At 52.1% G+C, this 17,409-nt stretch overlaps 2 protein-coding genes across 2 annotated transcripts; both read right to left on the reverse strand.

The window, feature by feature from the left end:
• Nucleotides 1–4,467: 4,467 nt before the first annotated feature.
• PRDM7 (PR/SET domain 7) lies at nucleotides 4,468–15,970 on the reverse strand. The gene is made up of 11 exons (XM_069540165.1): nucleotides 15,902–15,970; nucleotides 15,369–15,492; nucleotides 14,938–15,045; nucleotides 13,056–13,105; nucleotides 11,076–11,232; nucleotides 10,350–10,451; nucleotides 9,863–10,134; nucleotides 9,383–9,450; nucleotides 8,060–8,256; nucleotides 5,404–6,348; nucleotides 4,468–4,532 (listed from the first exon to the last, which is right to left on the reverse strand). Exons 1-11 carry the CDS (start codon nucleotides 15,968–15,970, stop codon nucleotides 4,468–4,470), a joined length of 2,157 nt encoding a protein of 718 aa, XP_069396266.1.
• On the reverse strand, nucleotides 14,541–14,696 carry LOC132416333 (large ribosomal subunit protein eL39-like). Its single transcript, XM_059999674.1, has one exon. It carries the CDS (start codon nucleotides 14,694–14,696, stop codon nucleotides 14,541–14,543), a length of 156 nt encoding a protein of 51 aa, XP_059855657.1.
• Nucleotides 15,971–17,409: the final 1,439 nt, after the last annotated feature.

The following is a 17,409-nucleotide window of genomic DNA, read 5'->3' on the forward strand; positions in this document are numbered from 1 at the left end:
TCCCGTGAACCTCAGCGTCCATCCCCAGGTGTCGGTCGGAAACGATGGGTATATGGACACGGCAGTGCTGCCTGTGGTGCCTCGTGAGACCAACAGAAGCTTCCGGACAAGCAGCTGCTGGGGCGCCGCCAAGTCTGCGAGTAGGCTGGCGCCTGGGGAGGGAGAGCCGGAGGGAGTCCTGCCGGCCCCGGAATCAGGAGCAGTCAGTCAGGTTGCTGCTTTCAGGGGCACGAATTGGGAGCATGAAGGGAATGGGGCCAGAGCAGCCGCGGGGGAGGGTCTGTGAGCAGCAGGGACACGGCAGGGGTGCGGCCGCCAGCAGGCGACCCCGGACAACGGCAGCCCCACGATCCCCGAAGGGCCCCCGTGCTTTGTGGCCCTTGTCGACCCATCTCTGTGGGATTCTGCCTGTGGCCCCCCGAGCCCCCCAGCCCCATTGCTGTGGAGCAGGGTCTCTGCTGCTTGAAACCACAAAAACCTTTGCAGTCCTGGAGCTGCCCCCCGCTCATGTCAGGGGGAACCTTCAGGGCAGTAAGAGTTTCTTTGATATTCGTACTTTAGTTTCCCAGAGTCTTCATATTTCCCCTGATTTTGCTGCCGTGTGTCCCTGAAACCCTCTGTTGTCTCATGGGGTGGGCTTCCTCCGTCACAGACCCCTCAAAGGCCTCCCGCCGGGTGAACGTGGGCTTGTCACTCGGCTGCACAGTCTCCACGGGGCCCCTTGTCCCACCCTTGCTGTCCCCAAGCTGGGTCTAGAGAAGGCCCGTCCCAGCAAGAACCCACTTTCTGGCTTTATCTCTCGTCCCAACGACCGGGGAGTCTTCCAGCCTCGGAAAGATCACTCAGGGTTTCCTGCTTCAGTGCTCACGGCAGAGAGCTTGCGTCCCCACAGGAAGCACTGCAGCTGCACGTGACCCGTGACCACGCTCCCAGGGACGGACCACGAGGGGTGATGGGTGAGCTCCTGCACCACTTGCCTGAAGGCACTTTGCCCCCCAGCCCCTTCCTTCTCCCCACTCAGGAGTGGAGTGTGGGCCTGGCCACGAACTCGCTCTGACTGTGGGTGAGGGCGTCCTGGAGTGAGAGCAGGGAGGGGGACCTGGGTCCCCAGTGAGGCCACCCAGCGAAGTGAGGCTTCATCTGGGCCTTAGTTGGGCTCGGAGGGTATGGCCGAGGGTCTGCTGGACGGGACACCACAGGTAGAGGGCCCTCAGCCTCATATGGATGGCAGCAGTGACTGTGCTGAGAACTTCCTGTACCAACCCAACAGCAGGGGAAGTGGAGGCTCCAGGGCTTCATGGTAACTAAGTGCAGAGCAGGGACTTGACCGAGCTGACCCGGTGGCTTGGGTCCTGCACGCTCACCACTGGAGTGACAGGACCTGCTTGTTCTCTCTGCTCAGCCCTTCTTGCCACCTTCTCCTCCACCCCACACCCTTATTTTTGCTGCAAGGGTCATGCCTCTCTCTTTATTATGTATCTTTGCAGCTAATATTTGTGGTAGAAGATGTCTACTGTGCCATCAGAAGCCGGCATCTCATGGAATCCCCAGCCTCTTCCACGACCGTAGAGCTGGTTCCTGACACCCAGCTCTGCCCACCTCCACCTCTGCAACTCTCATGTGTGGTACCTGCAATATAACAGGTGCTCAAAAAATGTTTCATGGCCTTCCCTGGTGGCGCAGTGGTTGAGAGTCCGCCTGCCGATGCAGGGGACACGGGTTCGTGCCCCGGTCTGGGAGGATCCCACATGCCGCGGAGCGGCTGGGCCCGTGAGCTATGGCCGCTGAGCCTGCGCGTCCGGAGCCTGTGCTCCGCAATGGGAGAGGCCACAGCAGTGAGAGGCCCGCGTACCGCAAAAAAAAAAAAAAAAAAAAAATGTTTCATGAATAACTTCAGAACTCAGCGGTTGTCTGACATATTTAGAAAAGGAGTGGCCGCCCCTATTGCCAGCACCCCTGAAACCCCGCAGGAGACACAACCTAGTGTGGTCCCTTCTCTCGCCTGGGGGAGCGTCACACCAGCCGCCCTGTCTCCCTGCCTGTAACAAACACACCATAAGGAGGCTCGCTGGCCCCTGGGCCAGTGATGCTGTAAAAACCCGGCCTTGTCCTTGTGAGATTTGGTGTGAAGACAACACAGAAACAGAACCAGCAAAGAAGGATCCTGGTCAGGAGTAAATCCCTCTCCACAGTGACCCTGTGAGACCCCAGCGCTCCCTCTGCTAAGCCTGCTCCGGCTGTTTGGGAAGGGGCCCTTGTGACTCTCCGGGCAGCGGGTGGGAGGGATAACCCAGTCTCTCTTCTGCCTCCTGAGACCAAGGTGGGCATCGGGGAAACATCCACACCTCCGACGGGGGTCCAGAGCGGGTGTCCCGAAGGACAGGACCTAGCCATCCAGTGAGGCCAGGTCTTGTCCACACCGCACTGACCTGCTGGAGGGTCTTGGGTTTCCTGGCCTCCAGCATTCCCACCGCCAACCCCAGCCTGCAGCGTCTCGGGAGCCCCTCGCTGGCAGCCCCCCCGGGGGCAGAAAGCCGCACAATCACGGAGAAGGACGATAAGCACGCAGGACAGGTGAGACCAGCAGTGAGTGTCCCATGTCCCCTCTGCCTCCCAGGGAGCACCCCAGCCCGGGCCAGCCATGGCCTTTGTCCTCTTCGGCAGTGTCTTTGCAGTTAATAGTCCCAGACACCTTCCTCTGGAGGGGAAGATGCAGTGACCGCGGGAGGGGTGAGGGCGGGGTGTGCTTTAGCCCTAAACCCGGGAAGCTGCAGAACTTCCTTGAGCCCCGAATGCACCACATGGGTAACCCTGCAGCAAGCCAGGCCAAGATCTCGACAGATTCTCTCTGGAAACACTTTTCATGTCCAACAAGAGAAGGTCTGTTAAACCCCCGTCCGACCCCGGGACGCGGGGCACGTTGTAACCATGGAAACTGAAGGGAAGGCGTTTGAGAGGCTTCTTCCTCGGTGTCTCCCCCAGTGGCCCCTGCAGGTACCGCACCCGGAGGAGAAGCGCTCGCTCTTGTCTCCTCACTTTGGGCCAGGCGGTGCCCACCCCTCACAGCCCCTGCTGCCCGCCTGCTTCTGAGTTGCATGGAAACCTACCGGTCACGAGGCCAAAGCGGGCTCGTCTTGGTGAGCAAAAACAGAGGCCGGTGACAAGGTAAGATGGGGGCTCAAAAGATTTCGTAGAAGAAAAACGTGCACGTGTGTTCCTGTGTGTGTGCACATGTGTCTGTGTGTGGTGACCAGATGCTGTATTAATTGGTGTTGCCTATACAATTATGAGTGGCTTTTATTTTCTGTATTTTCTAAATTTCTTTTTTTTCTAAACACCTGCATATTACGAGAAAAAGAAAAAAACAGCAAAGCTGTTGACATCAAGCACGAGAGCTTGCAAAATAAGATCTTAAAGTACATATTTCAGAATGTTACAGGAGTTTTCTCTGGGTGATAGATGAACGGCCTCCTACTTTTGAAAACGAACTTAAGGAAACCTCTTTGGTAAGTTTTCAGGGGCCTGAGCTTTGAGGACAGCGTCTGTGGGTGACACCCTCCCCACACGCAGCTCTGCCTCAGGTACTGGCTGGGCTAGTGGCCGACCAGGCGGAGTCTGGCAGCCAAAGACCAGTTTACCCTCTTGTGCTCCGCGCTCACCTGCTCAGCTAGGGTCCCGGTAGAGCAGCAGGCCGGTGGGGCTGGCACAGCCATGGGGCCACTGCGGTCAGAGCGGCACATGTGATGGAGGCTGCTGGTGTCCTGTGTGGCCATCCAGGGCACCCGCAGTGTCAGGTGGAGGCCCTGCAGGCGTCCCGAGCCGAGCCCAGCGCGTGTCAGGCGGCGCACATTCCTCCAAGCCCCCCTTCAGCACGCAGCTGCCCGTGGCGGGAGGGTGTATAAGCCGCCAGCCCCCTTGCTAGAGGTGAGCCGAGACTGGGTGAGAGGCCGGAGTGCCTGTTTGCGCCTGAACTGTGGGGTCGCACACCATCGCCGCCACCACACAGGTCATCCATCTTCTGTGCAGGCCGCGGATGATGGGGGCCAGGGACTCGGGGCGTCTTGGGGGCTGGCGGCCTCACCAGGAATGGGGTTTATTGCCAGAGGGGAGGGGAGGGGAGGGGGCAGGCCTCGAACTGCTCAGCCTTGCAGGGGATTCGAGGCCACCTCTGGTGGGAGGTGCAGGTGAGAAGCCCCTGGAAGTTTCTGGGGCCCCTCCCCCACAGTATTTCAGTCGAAGCCCCTCTGCCGGCATCACCCCCAACTCCGTCCCTCCCGTGGCCGCTGCTGAGAGCCGCAGAAGATGGAAAGGTTATGGTGCTTCTCTTCCCACAGGGAAACAAAGCCACAGACACACAGATTCCCTTATAAAAGCATGAAAGAAGGGAGCCAGTAAGAGTGGGTGTTTGTTATTGACACCCACGCGGTTCACGTAGAGATGCTTCCCAAGCCTGCACGGGGAGGGGGACTAAGGGCCGTCGTTCGCAGTCATGGGGTCTGGGCTCCCCGCTTCGGCCTTCCTGAACCCATTGTCTGCAGGTGAAGCAGCTGTGTCTGACCAGTGCCTGAGTGGCCCCTTCTTTGTCCAGCTCTAAAGACCTGGAAGACGTGGGCAGGGAGAGAATAACAAAGGGCGGGGCTTGCCCTCTCAGCCAGCCTCTGTGCCAGATTCTGCCTGTGCTTATCGATCAAACCAAAAGGCTGGCACTCCCATCCCATTTTATAGATTAGAAAAGAGGCACAGAGAGGTTGAGCACCTTGCCATAGGTCACACAGCTGGTGAGGGCAGAGCTGAGAATTGACCCACTATGGTTGGATCTGGAGTCCACATGCTGTGCTGACCCTGAGGCGACAGCAAAGAGAGAGCGAGGGAGACCAGATACCCCAGATTGAGCCAGGCACACAGGCATGCACCCACACATGCACGAGGCCTTCACCTTTGAGGCTACAGAAGTCAGAGGAAACCAGAGAGGAATGAGGAGAGGCCAAGGGAGAATGCCCTTCCAGGGGTTCAGTTCCTACGGAGACCGGGGCTGCGAGTATGCGTTCTCTGTGGCCCTCTTGGACGCCACTGCTTTCAGTGATGAGGGGGGAATGAGGTACACAGTCTGGGCTTCAGATTTGTGTGGAGACAAAATTTATTAAAACAGGAGTCCAAAAACCATGAAGGGGATTGGTATGAACATCTCCAGGGCAAGTAAGACACCCTCTGCTGTTTATCTACCTTCTCTCTTATCATGAAAGCAGAGGATCTACGTAACCAGTTATTTCTGTGCTCATCACACTCTTAGGGAATGTAAGGGGTCATAGACTTCCTTTGAAGCTCCCTCAGAGCCGAGGTATGTGGTGGCTACATTTATCCTCCCGTGGCTAAGGTGTGGTTTATTGGTAATGACTCCCTCACCCTCCCTGCAAACAGAGGGCTTCTCCCCTGTGTGTGTCCTCTGGTGTCTGATGAGACTTGACTTCTGACTGAAGTCTCGCCCACACTCCCCGCAAACATAGGGCTTCTCCCCTGTGTGTGTCCTCTGGTGTGTGATGAGACTTGACTTCTGACTGAAGTCTCGCCCACACTCCCCGCAAACATAGGGCTTCTCCCCTGTGTGTGTCCTCTGGTGTGTGATGAGATTTGACTTTAGACTGAAGTCTCGCCCACACTCCCCGCAAACATAGGGCTTCTCCCCTGTGTGTGTCCTCTGGTGTCTGATGAGATCTGACTTCTGACTGAAGTCTCGCCCACACTCCCCGCAAACATAGGGCTTCTCCCCTGTGTGTGTCCTCTGGTGTCTGATGAGATCTGACTTCTGACTGAAGTCTCGCCCACACTCCCCGCAAACATAGGGCTTCTCCCCTGTGTGTGTCCTCTGGTGCTTGGTGAGACTAGACCTATCCTTGGAGCCTTGCCCAGAGCTTCTGTACTTGACTTTTACAACTCTTGATACTCCTGCCCCTATGAGTAATTTGCCTGTGGCCTCTGGGTTCACTTTCTGGCTTGTGCTGGGCCCTGCCTCCATCATTCTCTCATGTGCCCTAGAGCTCCCCATTTGTCCTTTGGGAGAGGAGGAAAAGGCCCTTGAAATCCTCCCCAGCCTTATCCTTTTCAGCAAAGGTTTGGACCTTTCCTTGACCTCTTGACATTCAGGTTTGTTACTCCAGCTGTGTGGATCAGAATATTGCTGCTGCCGATTTTGATAGCCTGGGCAGGGATCCTCTGGCTGGACGCGGTCTCTTGCAGATGTTCTCGGGAGGACCTGAGACGGGTGACTGCATTCCACGTGTTGGCTGAGGATTTTCTGACTGGAGAAGGCCAGAGAGCAGGAGCCACATGGTTGGATCTTGGGCTTTGGGTCTGCTGAAAGAGGAAGCTTCTGGTCAGGTAGATGGTTTATCTCCGGTAAGGCCTGAACCACTAATCATCTCAGTGTTGACAGCACAAGCTCTGTCTCCCAGCAAGTGTGCCTTTACAGTCTACTTTTCCATTCCATTTTTACTCACTCTGTCTTCTTCAGAAATCCAGAAAGCCCGTATCAAGGGCCTCTTCTACCTGTGGCCCTGACTAGGGACCTTCAAGTAGCATCAGAGGCAGTGTCACTCCTTATAAGAGGTGGAACTGCAGTGACCTTTGCCCACATAGGAGTATCTGAAAAGTCCTATGACTTTGTGACAGAGGGGCCACAGGTATTCTATCCTGTTGGGAGAGAACACTCTTGATGATAGGTGGAATCGCCCCGAGTGACTTCCTACGAGGGGAAGGAGTTTATTCAGTTAGGGGCACTCATCCTGGAGATCTCCAGATGTGGAAGGCAGGGTAGGGTAGTGGTTAGGGCACCTGTGAGGAAAGCTGGATTTGAGGCTCCTCCTTCACAGAGACGTATTAGTTGAGCAGCCATTGTGTCTGAATCTCTGTGAGGAAGTGGGATTCAGATTGGACAAGACCGAGTGGTCCAGGTCCCACTGACTAACGGACTCTGGCTCCTGATGCCCCAATTAGGTCACGAATTGCTTCTCTCTCAGTTTTCCATAACGTGGAAAATGAAAGTACGTCCTTCCTCAGAAAGCCAACGAGTATTCACACCTCATTGATTTCAGTCAGGCTTAGTCCGTTTAAAATGCAGTAGGAAGTTCTGTTTAAAAATACACCCCAGCTGCTGCCCTTCTTCAGCCAGTCCGCTCTCCCCTCTCACCTGGTGATGAACTGACCTCTGAGCGGATTCCCCACTGCTATCTCTTTCCAAAAAAATGAGCCAAAGCATCATCTTAGAGCAGAGAACATGCCCCCTGCAGCTGAAAACCGCACGGTTGTTTCACGTCACCCAGGGGGAGCCCCATGTCTGTGCGTGGAGCACAGGCCCTGAGGCCTCCGTGTTCTGTCCAGCCTGCTTCCTCTCGCTCTGTGCTTCCTTCTTTGACCACCTGCATGGCCTCTCTTTCCTGCCCTGGTGCTGCGGCACTGGCCGTTCCCCTGCCTGGAACACTTTGCCCACAAATGCTGTCTCGGGAGAGCGCCACACCCCACCCCTCCGCTCACAGTGATCCAAGGCACTTTTTCTGGGCTACTTTTCCTCAAAGCACTAATTGCTGTCTGGTCTGAGGCACGTGCTGCTCTAGGGCAGTGATTCTGACCGTCCTGTTCAATCTCTATTTCCAGTTCGTGGAGCCCTGTCTGGCACAGTGTATGAACTCATGTGACAATGAACCGAAATGGTGACTGAATGCAAATCAACGTGTACACATATCATCTAGAAATATGGAGGAGATGAAGAAGAAATGGCTAAAGGTGAGAGAGCTGGTAGGTGCTCGAAAACTTGTTTTTTTCCTCTAAGCCTTTCAGCCCTATATGATGTTATATATTTTTTGCATGAGGGATTAAAAAAACTAGAAGAAAAAAATTTTAATATAAAAAGTTTCCCTAAGAGTCAAAGGCTTATGGATCAATTTCTGAAGCATCTTAATTGAAACTTTGCTGACTCCAGACTGGAGTTTACCCTGATGGAAAGCCGGACCGTGAAAGCTCCCCAGGAGTGCTTCTTGCTTTGCGTTGGAAGAGCGGTGGCACCCACCTCTGCCCGCCGCCACGAGCTGGCTCTTCCACCCGCTGCCCCACGGGATGCCGAGCTCCTGGCTGTACTCGTCCCCGTACCAGACCAGCAGTTCACAGCCCGGCCTGACCACCCGGCAGGTTCGGTAGAAGATCTGCCTGTGATACTGGAAGGCCACCAGGTTCTGCTCTTCCTCATCCCGGGCACAGTTCACATACCTGGGGTTGGGGCAGAGAAAGGGACAGAAAGCGCAGGCGATGGGTTCCCTCCACCCGTCAGACCCGAGCCAGCTCCTTGCCATCGCGGCCTGGTGCTGCCCCAGCTGCCGCTGCTGCTGCGCGGGAACCTGCTGCTCACGCCTTCGAGCTTTTCCTGTGAATCCCTATCTCCAGATGCTGTTGCCCATCCAGGCCAGATTGCTTTTCTCTCCTTCCCTACTTATCTGTTTTCCAAAGCCCAATTCCAGACCTGTCTCCACGTGGATTGGCCGTAAAACTGGTGGCCTCTAAACTCTCAATGAAGTTCTGTTTTTATTCCACAGAGCTTGGTGCTTCTAGTTCAGCACACAACCCTCAGCACTCAGCCCCAGCCTATGTTCTCTCGGGAGGTCTGTCTCCAGTCTCCCCACGTGCATCCAGGGCCCCCGATTCACTTGCCTCCCCCAGGTTCCTGTAGAAACTTGGAGAGCTCTCTGACTTAGCTCGAAACACAGAACAATAGTAGTTTATTCATTTTCTGCCTCCCCTGATGAAAGGAGGGGACCTTAGAGAAAGGGGCTGCTCACAACCATCCTGCAGTCCGTTTGTCTCCTGGCTTCAGAACCCAGTTCTCACTGGAAGCAAGGCTGGGAAGGTGGCTGCCCTCACAGACTAAAGGTACCTCCCGGTAGGTTATGGTGGTGCTGTGCACTTCTTGAAAAATAGGAAAATTATGATTAAATGTTCCTAAAATCAATCGCTTAACGTCTGTCTGCAGTGTGTCCTCCGTAAGGACATGGGTGATGTGATCTGTTTAAGTAATGGACTCCGTTTTCTAAACTGGAGCATAATAGTAAGTGCTTGATAAGTGTTAATTAGGTAAATAAGTGTCCCTGGTGAATCTAGACTCCTCAAGTTGTTTTCAGGTACCCCAGTTTTCTTGAGCACAGAGACGTATTTTGAGGACACATACTATACTTTTATTTCCTTTTTTCTGACGTCTCTTGAAATGAAAGAGCATTGTGTGGAGAAAAAAGAGGGACAGAAGATGTAAAAACCATTGAGGGGGGCAGTCTGAGAAGGAAAGGGACATGGGCTTGAGAGAGATGAGTGTCCTCTCTGGAACCTGGAAACCTACTGGACTTACCTCATCCAGTTGGCCCAGGACGTGTCCTTTCCATCCACATACTCGTAGCAGTTTCTCCCTTTGGTGATCTGAGTGTCAGAAAAAGAAGCTAAAGGCTTTTATTTTTTTTTGGTGGGAGGTGATGGAAGAATTATTTCACTCTGCTGTCATCAGTGCTCTTCAGCCTGCACGGATGCAACTGCCAGTCGTGACCACGCAATGAGCTCCTTAATCACCATCCTCATGTCTGAGTCTATTCGTCCGCTCAGGCCAAGGGCCCCGCACGGGAGGAGCCGCTTCCTTGTGCCTGTACCACCGTGCTCCCACCTGGCCTCTGATCTTTAAGCAGAAGTTCCGTGTTCATGCAAAGCGCACTCAGTACACAGAGCTAACCGTGTTGTCCCCATCCACGTCCTAGCATGTTGAAGGTGAGGCCCCCCCACCCATCCACAGAAGGGATGTGGAGGCCAGAGGACAGGGGAAGAGGTGGGTGTTTCTCACCAGCCAGGAGTATCCACTGTTGGCGGCCTCTTCATCTTCTGTGATCTGGCCCTCATAGGGGCCAAAGTGCAGACCCAACGGCAGATCGGATGCCTCGTTCCATACTCCAAGCCCAGCCTCAGGGATGCCTGATGGTCTGATACTTAATCCAGGGGGCAGAGTGAGGGCTGAGCGGTTGGGATGCCCCTTCTCCACTGCACTGTCCTTTACAAATGTAGGGGCCCCGTGAGCAGCACAGCTGTCAATGAAGAAGTTCTGACACTTCTCACAATCTGGAGGCGAGAGCGACAGGGATTAGGGAAGATACAGTGCGTGTTCCTGGTTGTAAAGACCTTCAGAAAGAACTGGGGCGCTCATGTCATTTGGCCTCAATCCTGTACCCCAAGTCACTAGACAAAGGGGATGATTTGGGGACCAAATGCTAAGGTGAGATTATTGTAGCAAGACATAACAGCCTTCTCTGTAATGGGCCAGTGGGGTCACTCACAGAGGTAGTCGTCATCCTGGGGCTCGCTGACCTCTTGGTACACGTGGCCCTTTCTTTCTCGTAGGCTATACATCTTCACTTCAATCTGCTTTGCTCTGCGTTCTAAGTTGGAGAAGAGTAGGTAAGCAAGGTTGGTGGGGTCTAGAGTGTTGGTCCCTGTTTTATCAGAAAATGTGAAATCCCCTCCCATCAAATCATCGCCTGTCCTTCTGTATACTTTGTTTTTCCCCCATTTAGCTACTGGTTCAGACAGACCGAGGCTCCACACTGACTACAGACGCCCAGTTCAATGTTAGCTTCCTGTTCTTCCCATTATTAGGTTTAACTTCCCAACCTTTCTACTTAGAAAATGGTTCACTGACACATTTACTCATTCAGAAAATATTGGTTAAGGCACATTACGTGTTAGGCATTGAGCAGAGGCCTTAACTAAGAAAGCATGGTCACTATTATCACAGATGGATTTTTGAACAACGTGTGTGTGTCCGTACTTTTATATTTAATTTGATGTTTTCAAACACTGTACGAGTTTACTTTAGAGATTGGCAATCAGGACCACAGAAGACATGTAAGATTTTCCCAAGGCCCCAGTGCTAACTTCAGGTCTCAGATCAGTCCAGCCTAAACCCACGCCTACCCCAAGTCCACCCCACACACCTAGGCCATACTAATCAGCGTTTCTAGAAGAATTAGAGGGACTAAAGCCCCCAGGTTATTTTCTCTCACCCAGCTTTTGTCTAGTGTGCCATGCAGAGGTGCTTGCTGCTCCGGGAGGGGGCGCTGGGCTCTGGGCCTGCGCAGGGCCACTTGCCTTCTGCAGTTGCGCTGCTCCTGGCAATTTCTTCAAACTAGATTCATTACTTAATGGCACCGGGGGCACTGCCTTCAACGGGAGAGTCACATAGTGAAAGACAACATGCATTTCTTTAGTTCTTTAGGGCTTATGCAGTGTTTTCACATGCATGACTTTAGTTAATACTCCAACAACCCTTGGAAATACCCGGGGCGGGTGGAGTCTGAACACTAGAGCGTAAATAAAGGGCCTAAGTGGGTAGTGAATCAAGACTAGAACCCATATCTTAAGGTTCCTTCCCTTCAACTTTCTCTCAAATTTCTCCGTAAAAGTGAGAGCGAGTCAGGGAGAATAATTGGGAAGAATCAACAAAGTCTGGGAAAGAAGCGGGGGGTAAGGGCTTATAGAAAAAAAGAGGGGGTCTTCTATTAATTAGTGGACCTCTGATGGACGAGGAAATGTGGAAAAGTACAGAGGGGACAAAACACTTCTGGAAAATGAGGTGACAGAGCAGTGAGATTGGGAAGAGAACAAAGAAATGGTATGGCAGAAACTTATCTAGGCAATAAAGAAAATGATGCTGAACGTTGCAGGTTGCCATATCTTAGAGAGAATGTTTGGAATCAGAGTAGCTGGTTCCCATCGATTCTGCTTGAATAAGGCTGTACGACTAGCTAGTTCTCCTCAGTTTCCTGAACCATAAATTGGTATACATGCTAATTCTTAACGTTACAGTGGACATGAAATTTAATAACGTTCACCAAATTGTTTTGTGAGCTACTGATATGTAGTACAGTGTGAACGTGAGAGTCCAGCCCTGCTATCAATTCACCCCCTCAACTGTCTCCCTATTTGAAATCTAGCTCACAGATACTATCTCCAGCACTCCTTGACCCTCTTACGTCTAGGTGAATGTTTAAATGTGGAGTCACTCATTCAGAAAACCTCCAGGGGGCCCTCAGGGGCCTTGAGCTGGGCCTGGGACTTCTGAGAAGAAACAGGTATGGAGCAGGCTCTCAAAGCTTGCAACGCAGGGGCAGGCTAAGCAAATGATTCCAAACATGACAGTTGCCTAATTAGAGCCCGGAGGAAGGAGCTGTTACTTTCTCCTGCAAGAATGAGCATTTGAAATCAGTTCCAGAGGGATGAGTTTCTGTTGAAACGCGGGTGACCTATATGAAGTCCTAAAGTTATTTTCTTACTTTTCGTTTTCAGTGATCAAACTTGAAGCTAGTCAGGGCTGGGAGATGCTTCCTCTTATTAGAGTAGCAGGCTCTGAGGTTGGGGGTCCATCTCCTTCTTCGTCTCGGACAATCCACTCTACAAATTGCCTACAGATCTGTAAGCTTCCCTTAGTCAGATGGTCTTAGCATGTCACTCACTTTGGCGTAGCAGAAAAGAACTGAGGTTGAAATCACCCGTCAGATGAATGATATAAAGATGTACGTATGAATAAGACAGTGTAAACTTTATAAAACTGTGGAAGTTCTACTCAGCTTGTAAGTGTTTTAGAGAAGGAGCTTTGGATGAGATTGCCCTACCAGTGATACTGTGATCTCAGGCATGTACTCAAACATTTCTTTACCTCAGTTGCTTGATCTATTCAATATAAATGGGGATAGTTGCACTACCTATAGGTACTACAGGATTGTTTTAAGGTTTAAAGTGAGTTTATTCACGTAAAATGCTTAAAATAGAGTCTGAAATATTATGAAAATAACGTGAAAATAGAACAACCTACTACTGTTGCTATTCTTATTAACTATAAAAATGATGATGATATCAGACATTGTGCTAAAGAATCATGAAAGGAAGCAGCAGTTTCTAGGATACTCTGTGTATTCTCCTATTCTTACCTGTGATTGGATCCATGAGGAAGGTTTTCTTGTCAACAGGATTTGGGAAATACTTACCTTCTGGTGTTTACTGTGCTCCACTCTGAAGGCCACCCAAGAAGGTTTAACTAAAAGATGATGAGAAATCAGTGTTTTGGTTGGTAAATGTTTCCAAACTCTGGGCATCTGAATTAAGGACACAGAATTCTGAACCAGAGAGTGACAAGTGCAAGGATTACCAAAGGGGGAATGGAAAATGATTTCTGTATCATCAATGCCTATGCTTCCACTGGGAGCGTCACAATTTTCTTAAAATTAAAAAAAAATAGACATAAACCTCATCTGTGCTTCATCCTATGTTCATAAAGTATCTAATAAATTTACTTCATGACAAAAATACTCAACAAAGTAGGAATAGAAGGAAGTTACCTCAATATAATAAAGGTCATATATGAAGAGTCCACCTCTAACATCATACTGATTGGTGGAAAAAGTGATCTCTTCTAAGATCAAGAAAAAAAGGAAAGGATGCCCACTCTCACCACTTGTATTCAACATAGTACTAAAAGTCCTAGCCAGGGAATTAGATAAGAAAAGGAATCAAAAGGCTTGCAATTTGGAAAGAAAGAAGTAAAATTAGGTTTGTTCACAGACGACATGATTTTATGTGTAGAAAATCTCTAATATTCCACAGAAAACACTGTTAGAACTAAAAAAAGAACTTAGCAAAGTTGCAGGATACAAAATCAACACTCAAAAATCTTCCTATGTACTCGGGAGTTCCCTGGTGGCGCCGTGGTTAAGAATCCACCTGCCAATGCAAGGGACACGGGTTCGAGCCCTGGTCCGGGAAGATCCCACATGCCGTGGAGCAACTAAGCTCGTGTGCCACAACTACTGAGCCCGCATGCTGAAACTACCAAAGCCCACGCGCCTAGAGCCCGTGTTCCACAACAAGAGAAGCCACTGCAACGAGGAGCCCACGCACTGCAAAGAAGAGAGCCCCCTCTCGCCGCAATTAGAGAAACCCCGCACGCAGCAACGAAGACCCAACGCAGCCAAAAAAAAAAAAAAAAAAAAAAAAAGAGAGAAAACTATTGAGAATTATACTGGAAAACCTATACATCCACCTCCATGCAGTCTTATGTCACCATTCTGCCACAACCACTGCGGGTCTTTTAATTTCTATTTCAAAATTCAAAAACAAAATAAAAACAAACAAAAAACTAACCAAGACAGAATGAAGCCACCTGCCAGCACTTACTCCTTTGGTGATGAATTTGGTACTTCTTATTCACATTCAAATTTTTACACATTTACGGCCTTTTAATGTACCTATAAACAATATATATATATATATATATTTTCCAACAAAAGGTCTCATATTTATTACTGAGCCAAAGCACTAATGCAGAAACACTGACACAAGGAGAAAAATCATTTTTTCCCAATAAAACAAATGGATGCATTTGTCCAGATAGTAGTGATGCTTTCAGGGTGATACGGTAAGATGCAAGTGACCTTCCACAGCATAAATACGTGTGCCACCTCATGGGTGGCTCCCTATAGACCCAGCTTGGTTCTTCTCCAGTGTCTTCTCCTGGAGCTGTACCTGGTTTTATTACCAGTTTTCATTTGAGTCCACTGGGGAATGGGACGATTCTCCTTTGGTTTCTGGCCCAGGAATCGCTTGATCGTGAAAGTCTCGTGAGAAGACATGGTGAGGAGCAGAGTCAACCGCACGTCGGATGGCAGAGAAGGGGAGGCTAATTATTTTACATATTTAAAAACTTTATATGGATAGTCTCTTACTGTATAATATTCTGTTTTGCATCTTGCTTGTTGGGTGAAAAATTATGGGTTTTTTTTTTTGTTGCTGTTGCTAATGCCTGAGACGCAGCTGAGACCCAAACCCAGGTTGTTTTCAGGAAGACACCTCTAAATCTTCCTGGCCCCTCACCTTGCTGCCTTGGAGTCCATTCTTCATCAGAATCCTCAGGGTCACCCACCTGGGCTTTGATGGCCTGCCTGCGGTGACACATGAAAGCTGGCCGAGGGGCTCTGAGACCTGGAAAGGAGCAAAATCTTGGTTCCAAAAGGGAAGAGCTGGAAGGAGGAACAAAGCCCAGAGGCGATGGAAAGTGCCACAGAGTCAGTGTGACTTGGTAGGATGGGCTGGGAGAGTCTGGAAGCAGGCAAGGGGTGAGCTCTGCGCTGCCAGGGCCAGGCCCACACTGAATACAGAAGAACACACATTTCCTGCAGGTTGGTCTCCACACGGAAGGCAACTGTGAGCAGATGAAGCCATCTCAGAGAGAGCCAAGCTAACGCTGAGACCGAAGACGTGGTTCACGCTTCCCAGGCTCCCAGGCACCCAGCATTTCCTGTTACCTAGAGTAACCAGTGCTTCATAGTTCTTTTTCACATTCCTATATCGGATTTTTTCCCATTCTCCCATCTCTGTCCATTCTTCCTTGGAGAAGTATATGGAAATGTCTTTGAAAGCATCTTTGGCCTAGAGAGAATAACCGATTTCATCAGTGACTTACTAATCTAAGTCAGAACTTAGAGCTGGGCCCTCTCCTCCACCCTGTGCAGGGTGTAGCCTGAGGCCGCTGGGTGGTCTCTGTGAGACAAGGATGAAGGTTTTCCTTCCTGACCGTGTCCTGCTTAACTGAGCAAACACTGAGCATTTTCCTAACTCTCCCTGGACACGCAGCAGTTGACGATGCTATAGTGTCCTGTCCCCCCCACCCCGCCCCGCCCCACCATCTTAGACAGGACCGGGCACCCCCATCCTGTGTACCTTCACAGAGAAGGTCACCCAGCAGTGCCGGCCAGGAGTCTGAGCCCTCCAGGGACCAGCTCCTTGTCCCTCCTGTAGAGCCGGCTTCGAGCCAGGCTCTGCCTCCTCCACCGCTCACCGTGGGCTTCCACGCTGTTCTCCCAGCATCTCCCTCAGTGCTGTCCTCCGGCCACCTGTCGGTGCTCATGGGCCTGGGACCGCCTCAAGGCCAAGGTGCCTGTGGAAGGAGAAGGTGCTGAGGTAGCCCTGGCCCCTGCCCAGAGCTAGGTCTGTGTTCCTCGGCTGGGGTGTCCCGAGCAGGAAGGTGTGAGGACCCCGGCAAGGATTAGAGGATGTGGAGGGTACTGATGGGGTGGACGGATCCTCGCCAGCCACGACAGTCCAGCCTAAGGTGAACTAGATTCGGTTTCTTTGGCCCCCCTGCAACTCGGGCCCTCTGAGGAAAGGCACTGGGAGGGCTGTGTCTGTGGGTGCCTGAGGGAGTCCTGAGGAGACCTGGAAGCCCCGGACTGCTGGGCTGGGGTCAGGTTGACAACCAGGGCTCTCTTCCAGCGAGGGACAGGGACTATTTCTCCAAGAAGGGCTTTGGGGATCTCCACCTGGGGACTCCGGAAAAATCTGGGCAAAACGTGCGTTCTATGTCTAAGGGACAGATCGCTCAGCCTGAGGAGATTTGGGTCGCTCCGGCTAAGGGAATTGGGGTTCCTCAGACCCGAGGGGATTCAGGGTCCCTTGGGCTGATGGTATCTGGCGTCTTTTGGCTGAAGGGATGTAGAAGGCGCAGGTTGAGAGAACTTGGGACCTTTGAGCCTGAGGAAATCGGGGGTCTCTCCTTAAGGGGCTTTAGGTTCTCCCACATTGAGGGTAGCTGTGGTCTTTGAGGATGAAGGGGTTAAGAGTTCCCGGGCTGAGGGCAGTCAGTGCCTCTGAGGGTAGGGAAATTTGGCCTCTCTGCAGGGGCTATTTTTAGGGCGCCTAACCTCTAGGGGTTACTCCGGGTATTTGGGGGGTCTAAGCATCAGGGGATTTGGTGTTTCTGTGGGTGAAGGGACTTTGGGTCCCTGAAGCTGAGGAGATGTGAGGTCCCTCAGGTTAGGACCCGGGGTCCCTCCAAGCTGACGGGATTTGGAGCCCCTCAGGGTGAGGGGATCTGGGGCCTCCCAGCCTGGAATTTGAAGGCCTCGGGCTGAGGGTTTATAAGGGTTTCGCAGTTCCCGTCAGTCTCCCCGCTGTCCCCTCGCAGGGCCCACCCCGGCCCGGCGCGCGCTCCGGCTTCTGCAGCTTCGCGAACTCCTGAGGTGAGGCGAAGCGAAGGGCGCGCAGCCGGCTTGTAAAGCCCCGTCAGGTGCAAGCCACCAATCGGTGCTGCGACAGAAGCGGTCCCGCCAATAGGCGGCCGGGAGGGTGCGGAGCGCGCAGAAGGTCCCGCCCCGCCGCTCGGGGATTGGCTGCTCTGGGTCCCGCGCGTGTCTGAAAGGAAGCCTCCAGCGCGCAGGAGCAGCTTCGCGGTTTTCCCTGACTGGTTTTTCCGCCCGCCGTCAGGCAGCCCGCCTTAATCCTGGAGCCTCAAGCGGGCGGTGGGTCTTTAGGGTGGCCGTGGCCGTCCAGTGCCCTGAACAAGGGTCT

The sequence above is a fragment of the Delphinus delphis genome, chromosome 20 (assembly GCF_949987515.2).
Source record: "Delphinus delphis chromosome 20, mDelDel1.2, whole genome shotgun sequence".
NCBI classification, from domain to species: Eukaryota; Metazoa; Chordata; class Mammalia; order Artiodactyla; family Delphinidae; genus Delphinus; species Delphinus delphis.

Excerpts from the sequence above, each read along its gene's own strand:
- LOC132416333 (XM_059999674.1), bottom strand. The coding sequence starts at position 14,696 with ATGTCTTCTCACGAGACTTTCACGATCAAGCGATTCCTGGGCCAGAAA.
- PRDM7 (XM_069540165.1), bottom strand. The coding sequence starts at position 15,970 with ATGAGCACCGACAGGTGGCCGGAGGACAGCACTGAGGGAGATGCTGGG. Across the intron at positions 15,493-15,901 it reads GAACAGCGTGGAAGCCCACG|GCCAAAGATGCTTTCAAAGA; the intron begins GTGAGCGGTGGA and ends TATTCTCTCTAG. Across the intron at positions 4,533-5,403 it reads GCCCTCTGTTTGCAGGGAGG|ACAATGGGTTCAGGAAGGCC; the intron begins GTGAGGGAGTCA and ends CTTCACCTGCAG.